At 36.1% G+C, this 14,564-nt stretch overlaps 1 protein-coding gene across 6 annotated transcripts in view; it reads left to right on the top strand.

Annotated features, from left to right (window-relative positions):
• LIG6 (DNA LIGASE 6) overlaps positions 1-14,564 on the top strand; it is a 332,994-nt gene that overhangs the window by 151,501 nt on the left and 166,929 nt on the right. For all 6 annotated transcript variants that reach the window (XR_016359818.1, XR_016359817.1, XM_089812972.1 and 3 more), the window contains 2 exons: positions 6,980-7,077; positions 7,250-7,315. Coding sequence is in view for 4 of the 6 variants with exons in the window: in XM_089812972.1 (XP_089669098.1) it covers positions 6,980-7,077; positions 7,250-7,315 (164 nt within the window). In the remaining 2 variants the exon portion in view is untranslated. The remainder of the gene's footprint in view (positions 1-6,979; positions 7,078-7,249; positions 7,316-14,564) is intronic.

Genomic DNA, 14,564 nt, shown 5'->3' with positions numbered 1-14,564 from the left:
AGGTTTTCACTAACCTACACTAAGCCAACTAACTACTCTACTACCAAGCAAAAAAGGGGGGTCCACATTTGTCATGGGTTGATGGTGTGAAAAGGTCACAACACAAAATAATTGTGGTTTTCTATTGTGGGTTTACAATGTTTGTGTTGTTTTCAGTTGTGTGGTGTGATTTTTAAAATTAAAATCAGATTCTCTGGAGGTCCGAAATCTTCTCATTTGGCAATTTCATGTGAGGCATTTGATGGTTAAGTAAGAATACAGATTATTGAGATTTGGGAACTTGTATGGGCCCTTTCTTGTCAAGTTCAAGGGATTTTTCTGCATGCTTATGGTCTGATTTTAGTGATCAGAAGTTCTGATTCAAATGTCTTATATTTAATATTTTGCTTGATGTTAACTCCATATTTTATAATGTCCCTTCTCCTGGACTGAGTAATTGGATCTAGGAACTTTTGGTTCCCTTTAATTTTGCATTGTATATTCCTTCTCAAAATGTAGATTAATTTAATTTTCTATAGTCCTCAAAATATATATTAATTTACTTCTTTCTTTCGTCTACTTTGATGGTTCTACAATCCAATTCTCTTCGAATATAATTGTTTTCCAGTCCTCCCATATTTAATTTGTCGTCTATGTCCTTCTGAAAAGTCACAACTATTGATAATCACAATCCTTTCGAAAATCACAACATGTCATACTTACAACCCTTTCAAAGTGTCACAACACTTTATAATTACAACCTTTTTGAAGAGTCACAACCATTCATAATTACAACCCTTTCGAAGAGTCACATCCTTTACTCATTTCAACCTTTTGAAAAGTAAAAAACCCCTCTTTATTTTCTTTGCATTCTTTCCCTCTTACATTAATCCTTTTTTTACTCCTATCTTCCCCTCCTCTTCGTTCTACTATAATCTTTGTACACTTGTATGACAACTCCTTATCGCGACAATATCAATTTTTTTTTATCCATTACCACCTTTGATAATGTTTGGGTGAATTAATTATAAAGGTTGGTGCAAGGTGAGTGGAGGCTCGTTTGTTCCAATTAATAAAATTTCAGAGGTTATTGAGATAACTCTAGATATATCTTATTTAGAAATGCTTGTTATCAATCTTAGTTAGAGTCTTGAAAGTGATCATGTCATAATCCCAATTCCTAGGATGGCAAATACAATCGACTTGATATTTATGCCTTCGACTAGTTAATACGAACAATAATGGTGTTCTTTATTTTGTATTGCATACGACTTGGATGCCACTTGTTTGCAGTTCCGATGGTCTTGATTCTCATGGCAGGAGTGATAATTCTTTTCTGTGTAAAATTGAATGTTTTGTCATGTCTCCATAGTAATTGTATCTAGTTGTTTTGTGTGACTAGATGCTAATTAGATGTTAAAATATCTTGATTTGGTGTTGTTCTCTATTCTGATCTCTATGCGCGGTTGGAGTGCCCAAATTGTTGACTGGATACTTTATTTTCTGAAATTATGGTTGATGAGTCTATAAGCTTTAGAATGCTTCTTCCTTGATCAAAAACAAAATCCTGTTGTTCGATTCTTATAAAATATTTGGTTACGTCTTTCGGAAAGACGTGCCCCCTCATTGCCTTAATCTTCTTGTTATTAATTACATTTTAGTTCTATACAGTGTTTAATTAGTTTGTAATTGCAATATTATTATACCATTCTTAATTATTAATATTGTTATTGTATATTTCAATTTTCTATATATGTTTTATGATTAATGTGTATATATTACAATGTCCATATGTATTATTTTTCATATATTTCTTATCGATATCACATGATTATATTTAATCTAATACTTGTTTTTTGATAAATATAATATATACTTAGGAAAGTGTATATAATATTTACTTTAATAATCAAATATTTGACATTTTTTAGTTATTTAGGGTAATATTAATTATTTATTTTTAAATAATCATATTAGGCAATGATTATTTATGTATAATTATATTTGGTTATTTATTAATTTATATATATGTAGATATATTCTTATTTAAGAAAGGGGGCATTGCATATGTAAAGGATTTCAAGTTTCCTTGTACTAGTTTTTAAATTTAAATATATTAGTTTTTTAATTTAGTGGTGATGGTGTTGAACACCTACTGAATTCACTAGCTGTGATTTACATTATGTAATCACAAAAAGGTGATGACTTAGCCCCTATTCATTTTTAACTAGGAAAGAATTTTTCTTGCTTCTATGATTTGTACTAAGTGATGATGGTTTCAATCCTCCCTCTCCGTATGGTTTGTGATTATGAGCATTGCATATGTTAGTTTATGTGTTTCATCTACGTTGCAAGGTTTGGAATGTGTTAGTTGGGTCCGGTTTTGGGTTCTTCTCAAGTTTAGATTCGTGTTGGGTCCACAAACCCTGCCCAAGCCTACCACGGACCTGCAGGGACCCTCAAAGACCTTGCATGGACTCTCAGGGAGCCGTAAGGACCCACAATTCATGAGCCCAAAAAGTATGATAATGTTGATTTTTGGTAGCTTCAGTTGATTAAACTCTATGAAACTAAACTATTGAGGAGAAATTAATATGAAAATTATATATATAAAACTATAATTAAGATTGTCATATTAATTACGTTGTAATGAATAGACATGTCTAATGAAGGGCATGTCTCTCCATTTCTCATTCGCAATATATATAAGAGGAAGATTGCTGCCTTTGAAAAACACACACCATATAGGTAGTGCCATTACAATTGCAACAATCCTCATAAAAACAACACGGTAGCAGAGCCAGGCTGCAAATGAGAGAAAAACGTAGAGGCTTCCTTAGCAAAATATACTATAATCAATGTTAAAATATATATTAAGAGATACCAAGCAATGTGGTAGGCGAAAAGTACTTGGCTCATTAATGCCTAGCGTGAAATTAAGTTTAAGCGCATATTGAAAAATAAAGTTAGGCCAAATGTATATGTACAAACGATATTGGTACATAATGAATACATGTCCAATGAAGGGCATGTCTCTTCATTTCTCATTCACAATATATGTAACAGGAAGATTACTGCCTTTGAAAAACACATATGATATAGGCAGTGCCATTACAATTGCAATGATCTTGATAAAAATAACATGGTATCAGAACCATGCTGCAAACGTAAGAAAAATGCAGAGGCTTCCTTAGCAAAATATACTATAATCAATGTTAAGATATATATTAAGAGATACCAACCAATGTGGTATGCGAAAAGTGCTTGGCTCATTAATGCCTAGCGTGAAATTAGGTTTAAGCCCATATTGAAAAGTAAAGCTAGGTCAAGTGTATATGTACAGATGATATGAATACCCCCATTAGTGCGTGTAACTAAAGGAATGCGTAAGCACAAAGCATATGATGTTGCTTTTGCAGATTAGAGGGATCCCCCAATTCACCATTCGGTGGCACGATTATGTGCACTTTGTTGACAGAAGTCATAAACGACACAAGGGAATCGGTGTTGTTTGATATCTTTAAAAACGTATCTACCGGTATCCGTAGGTATTTACAAACTAATACTAAGAGTGCAGGTTTTCGCTGATAGTGACATATGGATAATTATAAATAAACAATAAGGAGAAAATCGTAGTATAAGAATGAAAAAGAAGTGCATAGTTTACTAACATGGCACGCTGATACATAAGACAAGGCAGACTTCTGCTAATGGTAAGAGAGGATTGACACTAACATGGAGGAAAGTAGATTGGGCCAAATTGTGCAAGTTCATCTGCCATTTGTAGGCTATCGGTATTACTTAAAAGGTCAGATAGATACACTAATATGAAGGGAACATCCACAAAAGCGGAGATACATGCGCCATCTTATGCAATGACTAATCGTAAAAGAAGAGTAAGTGGCCATGTCAATATCCTAGGAAGACTTGCTAAATGATAAGGAAGTCATTTGAATAAAGGGAATAGAAGCAAGCAAAGTATAGGGAGACATTTTGGATGGAGAGACATTGAACAGAGATAGCCAAAGGTTTGCAAACTATAACGTGAGAATTACAAGGAGCGAGCATGGAGTATGGACTCATACCTTTGATTGACTAATGGAAGGCGATAAACTAAAGACCCCCACCATGTTAGTCAAACATATATGTATTAAGCTGGTTGATCGAGGTTTTGGGCACATTGCAAAAATATATCACTTTTTGTGAGAGGAACCCGTGCCCGTATCAAGAAAGGAAATAATAGGGTATGAAGAAGGTCAACAAGAACTGACCATACACAGTTAGCGGATAAGATTAAGAGTAAAGGGCATACATTCCACAAAGGCCATATATCGAAGGTGGGACTCAAATCTAAAAGCTTAAAAGGATTAGTTTAAAACAACCTAATAGGAGGGGTCATCACAACAATTTAGAAGGAAATCATTTGTGGTTTACCTAATAGTTGCTAAGGATTTGTGTTCAATGATCAGAATGATTCAAATTATTTTCTAAGAGTATATTAGAAATAGTGGATTGTAAATGCAAATTTAGGAGTTGTCTTGGAACTTATTGAAGAATACTAAAGAAATGGGAAATGTGTAATTTCGAAAATAATAATATCTTACACAGAATTGAGTAAAGGACATAGAGCAATTTGTATCAAAGATGATGATGCACAAATAAGTATTTATTATCCTTAAATATTTAATTTATTTACTTATTATTATCTCTCTCATTTATATTTCCATATGCACTATAATAGTTATTTGCTTTGATTTTTCCTTTCTCTCCAAGGATGTTGTTGAATGAAATGCAAGAGTGATATTAGATTCAAAGGGAGTACAACACTTCATCAGAGGCAACATTGGATGAAGAGCCTAGAAAATTGATATTCAGAGGGAGTCTGACAATCCATTTGTGTGACCACATGATTTTAATGAGCATATTCCTTGTGTACATCATGAGGAAGTGACAACTTCCAAATGATTAGCACTTGTATTTGCAGAAGTTATTGAAAGGTGATGATCTTTGAAGAACTTAATCTTCTATTGTGATAAACATTTTATGATGTTTGAAACAAATCATAATAGATTAGAACTTGCACGGTGGATTAAGCTCCTTAAACAGACCATGGCCTTTTATTGTGATAGACATTCTATGATGTCTGAAATAGATCATAATATATTATATCTTGCATGGTGGATTGAATTCCTTAAACATGCCACCCTATGGTAAGTATCATTGAGGATATGTGTGCGAATACCTTATGAAATGTTTGATTACTTGGTGAATGTTATGCAACTTGATGTTTAGGAGGCCATTACTCAAAGTACTTGGTGAATATCATGTGACTTGATGTTTCGGAGGCCATTACTCAAACTACTTGGTGAATATCTTGCAACTTGACATTTAGGAGGCCATTACTCATTACTCAGAGTACTTGGTGAATGTCACGTGACTTGACATTCAACAGGCCATTATTCTTGATATCATTAGATGATATCTAAAATGATGGATATCTTTTGATCAAACATATCCTTAAAACTTTCCATTCCTGATTTTAACATTGAGATAATCTTGTGTTTATCCTCCCTAACTAAGAGGGAGTGTTGATGTTTTGCACCTTCAGTATCTTAAACCTATGAGACTAAATGATTGAAGATAAATTATATATATATATATATATATATATATGAACCACAATTTAAGCCAAGATGAGCTTTAAATAATCGCTTAATTAATGTGTATATATTATATTAAATTGTAGTTTACTAATGGTACTGTTATAAGATGCAATCAGCTGAAATGGTATAACAGTCCCATTGGTAAACTGCAATTTGATATAATTCAAAATTAAATGATACAACGCGTGCGCGCGCACACACACATTCAAGTTCAATATTAAGAAAATAAAATATGTGACACTAAATATCAATAGCAATTGAATTACTCTAAATCCAACACAAAGATGATTTAAGATATCACACCAATTTGAAATATATTGAATAACTGGGAACCACATTGGCAGTCAAGCCTAGTCCTAAATATTTTTTCTCTTATACACACACACACACACACACACACACTCATGAACCCCCCACAAACACAAATGGGATTTTTATTTTTTGCCTGAACCCATGAACCTGAACTTGAATCCAAATCTGTCCCCGAATCCGAACCGGTTAGTTAGGTTTGCATGCGTCATAAGCTAACATTTAGCATTCATTCTACTTCAGTTTCTATATTATTGCATATATTTAAAATAAAAATCAGTGGTGGTTATTACAATATGTTCCCCATTACTTATATGGACAAGATCTATATTATACAATATATAACTTCGTCTAAAGGGGTCAATGTTGGGTGACCTGGCTTCAAAATAATTTTGTACATCTTCCGCATATTCTCCTTTGGACTGAGCTGACACCCATTACGTTTGTTCATTCGATTGAAATGATCTCCATTTTAAAGCTGTACATAAATATATAAGCATGAATATGCCATAATTTTATCATTTAAGAATATATGCCAACTGTAAATATAATTGCTGAACAAAAAAAAGGTATATTAACAATTAGCTGACTAAACTCAACCTCCTAACGTTTATGAAATATAATTTTGACTTTTGATTTTTACCATTATATAAGATGAAATAAACATATTAAACAAATAGATCAAATCCTATGCTAATGTGAAAGGTCTACAACCTATATTATGCCCTGTGAATCTTGACCAATTGTGCTGGGAATGTCTTTGCCAATCAATTTCTGATGTTTGTCCATTGTATTTCAGTTATTAGTAGTGATGATTATCAATGTCTTCAAGTGCATTGTATATATTTTTGAATTTTTTTGAGGTCTGTTAATTTGTTCTAGCATTGATGTCAACTGATATTTTCAGGACATCTTTTGCTTGCAAATCCTTGTAAATACAGATATATTATGTCTTTTTATTTGAAAGAGACACTTTTTTATTTTTTTCAAATTTATTTTCTAACTGTTTAAATATCACGTGTAACCAGAATATTTTGATTCCTACCATGATAACTAAAGGAATAGAATATTTGTCAGCATCTCTATCCATATCACCTGGTGTTCCCATTAAACCAATGCTAGCAAAGTGAGTTGCCGCTTCATTGTTTTCTACTTGATTAAGTTATGTGGTTTTAGGTTAAGTTATGTGGTTTTAGGTTTAACGGGATGCTTGGTTTGTATTCCAACTATTCTGGTGCAAAAGTTGTCACTGCATGGTCAATTCTTATATGAATTGGAAATATTTTATTTTCTTTCAGAATAACAAATGGTGTGTCAGAGGTATTAAAGCGTTTCCAAGGGCAGGCTTTCACATGTGAATACAAGTAAGTGGAAAATATTCATTTGTGAAAATTTCTCTACTTGTTTCTGTCTACATTTCAATCATATATTATGTAACTTTCTGTTCAGAAGTTATGTCATGAATGCTGTCTAGTTGTGTGGGTCTCTTTTCATTGTATATCATGTCATTTGTGAATATTGATAGAGAAGCCGTGTGTATAAGTTCTATGCCATTCGCTGATGAAAATTAATTGTTTGTAACTTCTCCAACAGGGATTCAACTGTTGTAAGATCACTGAACATTGACATTAGTTTTGAATTTGATGATAGAAGAACACACTCTTTTATATGTGAATTGGTTGCATTTACATCAAAGAAGTATCTAGTGACAATCTCTGCCATCTCAAATTGGTTCTACTAGGTTCTGAATAACAAAAATAATTCAGGCACATCTCTCTTTTGTTTTATATTTCTGATGATAATTGAGCGTTGAGGATACACAAAGAATTACGTATTCTTGGTGGTTAAAAATACATGCCATTTTGGAATAATAAGTTGAAATTGTATACCTAAAATCTTTAATCATTATTGCCATGGTATACCTAATATTTAGGATTATTTTGATATGGTGTAGCACCTAGGCATGGTGAGGGTGGAAAGCACCCATTGAAAGGTCGGAGAAGCCTTGGCAAAAGGATCAAGGTTCTACGCAAGCTTTAATGAGGTCTCCTTGTCCAATCCCTGAGTCTCCTTGTCCAATCCCTGAATGACCTAGCCTATACATACATAGTGAGGTTATGAGCAATAAATAAGAAGAGATACCTTGATTGATAAAGAAATGATTATATCTAACTATGATATTTTATGAATACATTGTAAGCATTATAGTTAGAGCCATTAATTATGATTTTTTGATCACATAAGGAAGAAATAGAAGTAATAGAGAAATGATTATTTCTAATCTTATCTTCATGGCTATGACTATTAAAATTGTTTTAAAGTATACTCACATTTCAGAATTCTATATGCTAACTTTTGCTCCCTTTGTGCAAGATTTTTTATTGTCTTAGGGTTAGCTTATTGAATTATAAGAGTTGATTGATAAAATAATTCTTGTATTATGTGTATGCTTCATGTCTTCATCCATTTATTTGTCTTCTTCATGTATGCTCCATGTCTGTAAGAACTCGTGTATTTATCTTGTGCACATTTCATGTTTTCATGTATTAAGATATATACTCCATGCATGCCTTATAGATTCTTACATCCTACTCTATACCCCATATGTTGACTTTACAAGAAAACTTAGGTGTAAATAGTCACTCCCCATGCTTGGTCTACTCGGCAGATTTGTCTCCTTGTGCACTTAGGAGATGGTTGATATTGTTCCTAGTTTTGGAATGTTTGGAGTTTGATCTTCTTGTTTATAAGAGCTTTCATTCATGGTGTTTGGGTGTTGTAAATGCTCTCATATGGGGAGGTAAAGGAGATTATACTTGACACAGCTGGGCACTTGATGGTGTTGGTAGAAGGATGAGTTATGATTTGTGTTGGTGTTCCTTCCAAGAGTTTTTTGAGGTCATCTATTGTTGTTGTACTTCATTGTTTTTTAACAACAATATGTGGTCTTTTCATGAGGACTTGGAAGATGACATTTTGCAGCAGGTTGGTGTGTTTTGTTGGAAGATGGTATATTTGGTGAGTTATTGTATGGGTTGTTATGTGGTTATAAGTCTATTGGTATTGTATTTAGTTGGATGTGATTAGCAATTAGCTGTGGTTGCTATTCCAGCTATGAAGATTGTCTTTTGGCAATTTCTTACAATGCCATTGGTAAGGGCAAGCAGAGTTTAAGTAAGAGGTTGTTCAGATGTGAGGTTGCAGCATAAGTTGAACTTAAAGTGGGAGATTGTTGGATGTGAAGTCCAACTATCATGTCTATTCATTTCATATTCCTCTCATGTGTCTCTTCGTCTTCTCATGAAGACTGTTGTATAAATATAAGAACAAAGCTCTGATACCAATTGTTAATTTAAGAGATAAATTGCAAACCACAAAACAGAGAAAGAGACACATGATTTATCGTGGTTCACCACAACTGTGGCTACGTCCACACCGAGAGTAGAGCAATGACTGAATAATATACTTGCTCTGCTCTCGGTGTGGATGTAGCCACAGTTGTGGTGAACCACGATAAATCATGTGTCTCTTTGTCTGTTTTGTGCTTTGCAATTTATCTCTTAAATTAACAGTTTGGCGAAGGGTGGATTGTCATGTCCCCTAATTATGTTAGTATGGATAAATATATAAGTGAAATAAAATAGTCATCAATAAATAGATTATATGTAACTGTATTTACTAAATCATTATATCACTAAATAATAATATAAAAATTATATTACAAGTACATTGTGAATAAATGTACTTGAAATAAAGATATAATGATTATAATATGAGTAGCACAATAATATTTTACTTTGATAAATATAATAATGCTTTAATAAATAATAATAATATAAATGTATGATAATAATAAAATGTAAATATAAATATTACATGTGATCATATATTTAAATAAGAAATATGATATAGAAATAAATTAAATAAATGAAAACTGAATAGATTTATTATTAAAAATATATATTACATTAAATAAATAAGAAATATCTGCAAAAAGAGGGGTAAAAATTTATTAAGACAGAAAGGAATACAACAAGGAGAGCTCAGCAAGGAGCTCAATCCTGAGCAACAAGATCATCAAATTCTTGCACCATCTCAAAGGACAGTTGCCCCCTATCCCTAATATTCCAACCCGGATCCTGACTAGAAGCCCATTTGGCTAAACAATCAGTAGGTCTATTCCATTCTCGCGGAATATACTTGAACCTAATGAACTGAAAAGAGGAAGAGAAGAAAAGAATCTGCTTGACAACAGTGGCCAGCTGCCAACTAACATCCTCAAGCTCTTGCGAAGAAAGCATGTTCACCACCACTTGGGAATCAGACTCACAAATAATCTTACTCCATCCCCACAAGCAACACTGTTCCACAGCATATAAAATAGCCTGAGCTTCCATGAGATTGTTAGTATAATCACCCTTATGAATTGAGAAGAAAAATTTAACATTCCCAGAACTACAACGAGCCACTCCGCCAATACCAGCCGGACCAGGATTCCCACGAGAAGAACCATCAGTGTTAATTTTCAGAACTCCACAGGGAGGAGGAATCTAGTGCCCATCTCGGTTAACCCGACCCTTCCTCTGATGGTGAAGCTGCCTGGACATAGAAGGAAACCTATGAGCCGCAACCCCATCCTGCAGATGAAAATTGAGGCGATTACAGATAGCAAGATCAACCGGATCCATACCCCCATCAAGCTCACACTTCACAAGAATAGTTTCCTGGAGAGAATGTGATATTTTCCACCAAAGATGCAAAACACCAAGCCGAACATCTTGGAATATGCGACGATTCCTCTCCAACCAGATATGCTAAAGCATGAAAGATGGGCCAGCAATCCAAGCAGCCTGGAGAGAAGAAGACTTGGAGGGAGCACTACCCAAGCGAGCCCAGAACTCAGGCAAAGAGGAAGCATGCCGACAAGAGCAACCCCAAGCGCTCCACCAAAGGTGCCATATCTAAGTAGAATAGGAGCAATGGAAGAACAAATGGGAGACAGACTCCTCTCCATTACCACACAAAACACAATAAGAGGGGCCCTGAAATCCACGTTTACAAAGATTATCCCAGGTAAGACAACAGTTGTGAGCCACTAGCCACATGAGAAAATTGCACTTGGACCAAGAAACTTTATTCCAGACTTGCTTCCACCAAGGGACCTCAGCATCCCCAAATAATTGTCTAGTTATCTCTTGATACCCAGTAGAGACATGATATTTACCAGACAAGGTACCGCCCCAAGCCAATACATCTGGACCAAGCAAAGAGGAACACTCTCTAGAGGCCAGAATTTGAGAAAGCTCCTGACGATCCATGTCTGTACCTCCAGGAGGCCAATCAGAGGAATGCTTCCATCTATAACCAACAACAGGTCCCAATTGATAAGGAGTCTTGTAATGAGCCACTTTATCCCATCCAGCGGCAAGAAAAGAGTCACAAAGAGGCTGAAGATGAGGGTATATGGATAAAATGGAAGGGAATCCATCCCAAGCATCAGACCAAAACAAAGCCTGAGAACCTCCTTTACATATCCAGAACAGACCCCTCTTCACCAACATCGCACCTGTCTTCAAAGTATGCCAAACCATTGAGCCACGACTTTCAAGAGGAAGTGCAGAAACAGAGCAAGGATCAGCACCATGAAAATATTTATGAGTGATAATACGAGCCCAAAGTTGATGCTGTCCAGAGCACCATCGCCAATAAAGTTTAGCAGCCAAAGCTTGTCTACTCAATAGAGCAGAACGAAGACCAAGACCACCCTCCTTTTTAGGCCTACAAACAGTTGCCCAATTAACCAAGCTCCATTTAGTACTACGCAAATTACCACTCCAAAGGAATTGTCGAGAAAGAGCATCAAACTCCTTGAGAAAGTAAATAGGTGCAGCATGAACCATGCTTCTATAAGTAGGAAGAGCTTGGATAATAGCTTCAAGAAGAGTAACCCGGGCAGCAGTAGAAAGCCATCTATGAGTCCAATGATTTACCTTATCCTGAAGCTTGGTAATCAAATTTTGCCAGAAGAGACGTGGCTGCCTGGTAACAGCAATAGGAATGCCAAGATAAGTCAAAGGAAGTGAACCTATCTGAAACCGTAGGATGCCAACAATCCTGTGCTGAATAGAATCAGGAGTGTTAAAAAAGTAAATGAAAGATTTGTGCTCATTAACTTTCTGGCCTGAAGCTGCCAAATAAACGTCCAAAGCATGTCGAAAGGCTTCAGCTTCCTTGATCCTAGCAAGACCGGCAAGAGCAGAATCATCAACAAATTGAAGATGGGAAAGAGAAGGTAAGCCATTACCCCACTGCCAGCCTTGAATAGAATTCTGGGACACCTGATGCTTAATGAATCTGCCCAAGCCTTCAGCCATGATGATGAATAGATATGGGTCTCTCCCTTGAAGTAGCTTAACAAACATGGCTCTCTCCCTTGAAGTAGCCATAGAGTGAATAGCCTCAGTAGCAATAACCACCCCGTCCAAAATTTGTCTTCCAGCAACAAAACCACCTTGTTCTTCTGATATAATAATGGGAAGCCACCTTTTCAGTCTCTCAGCAATCAGCTTAGTAATAACTTTGTAGACCACATTACATAAGGCAATTGGTCTAAAAAAACTCCAATTGATTAGCACCCTCTCTCTTAGGAATAAGAGTCAAGAATGTAGAGTTCAAAGCTCGAAGCATCTGCTTGCTAGCATAGGATTCTTTAACCACCTCCAACAAATCATGATTAATGATGTCCCAAAATTCTTGAAAGAATTCAACTGGAAAACCATCAGGACCAGGAGCCTTCCCCTTAGGCATGCCAAAGACCACCGCCTCCAGCTCTTCCAAAGAGATAGGACGCATGAGATAATCATTCATTTCCTGAGTGATAAGGGAAGGAATACAGGACAAAATAATATTTTCTTCATTATCAGCAGTAGGAGAGTCCTCAGAGAAGAGGGTAGAGAAGTACGAAATAGCCTCCTGGAACAAAGCTGGCAAGGAATTCAGTTGGATACCTTGAGAATTAACCAAAGAAGAGATAGTGCTCTGATTCCGGCGAGATTGCACTGTTTTATGGAAAAAGGCAGTGTTTCGATCACCTTCCTGGAGCCAATCAACTCGAGCCTTTTGCTTCCAAAAAATTTCCTCTCGAAGTTCCCATTCTTCTAGAGCTCTAGAAGCAAGGGATTCAGCCTGGCCAAGATCCTCCGAGAAACCTCGATCTCTAATCTCCCTTGTGATGACATCAAGATTTTCTTGAGCAAGCCTCTTCATAAAGTGAAGATTCCCAAAGCATTCCCTATTCCATATCTTGAGCTGCCTTTTAACATATTGAAGCCTTTTAGAAAATGAGAACATTGCAGTACCATATGTAGGGGCACCATCTTTCCACTAACAAAAAACAAAATCATGAAGAGAGGAGTCACGAAGCCACATCAACTGGAACTTAAAAGGAGGATGCTTCGGAACATAAGCCCCTATAGCGGAAAATTTGATTGGCCAATGATCTGAACCCCTCCAATCAAGGATTTCTAAAGAGATAGTAAGGGTGCCACTAAGCCAGAAGCAAGAAACAAGAAATCTATCCAGGCATTCTGAGATAGCAGCAACACCAGTCTTGCGATTATTCCAGGTATAGAGGCCATTAGAAGGCTTAACATCAGAGAGATGCAAAAGAGATATGTGTTGCCGAAGAAGAGCAGAAGAAGGCCCCAATCTAGCCAAACCACCATGCTTCTCTTCCAGACTTAAAACTGAATTGAAGTCCCCTGCTAACACCCAAGGATGATAAGGATGACAATTTCTAACATATTGAATATGTTCCCAAAGTTCCTCCTTTCCCACCAGATCAACAGGTGCATCCACATTAGTAACCATGATTACCTCTCCTGAGTCTAGAGCAGAAGCTACCATAGAGAGAGCTGAGCGAGAAGACATCTAGCCAAGAGGAGAAATTTTTTGAGGATCCCAAAATATAGCTAAACCACCAGCACTGCCTATTGCCCCAACACACTGGCATTGGCCACGAGACCAAATACTAGAGGCATGTTGGACCATAGACTCCACAAAGAGCTTAGTCTATTGGATACAAAAAACATCAGAACTATGATCAACCACCAAGTTATGAATAGCCTTTTGTCTAGGGATGCTATTCAACCCCCTTACATTCCATGAGAGAATAATCATCATTGGGTAGATTTGGGAAAATGAGAATCCAAAGGTTTCACTGAACCAGACTCAATGAATATATCTCCTGTGAGTTTAATCTTCTCTTGGTCTGTTTTGCGCCCACTCCTTAGAGGGGGAGAAGGAGAAGCCCGCTTAAAGGGTCGAGGCAACAACCCTAAGGGGAGAGGAGATCCCTTGCCCTTACCTGATGGTAGCACATCCTTAACCAAGTCAGCCAAAACAACATCATCATCTTCCAACATTGCAGGAGTCACCAGAGCCGCTGTCACAGGAGCTACAGGAACCTCACAATTCTGATATACTACAACTTGAGATGCTCCACAAGCATCATTAAGAACAGATCTCTCATCTGGGCAAGCTGGATTAGAAGAGATAGGAGGAGGAATACCCTCCTCTAGAACCATACTATCCAGCACCTCAAAACGGTTAAAA

Source organism: Cupressus sempervirens, chromosome 2 (assembly GCF_028749045.1).
Source record: "Cupressus sempervirens isolate cs-2001-9-10 chromosome 2, ASM2874904v1, whole genome shotgun sequence".
Lineage (NCBI taxonomy): Eukaryota > Viridiplantae > Streptophyta > Pinopsida > Cupressales > Cupressaceae > Cupressus > Cupressus sempervirens.
The sequence above is the reverse complement of the archived record's forward strand: the minus strand, read 5'-3'. Positions and strand labels throughout refer to the sequence as shown.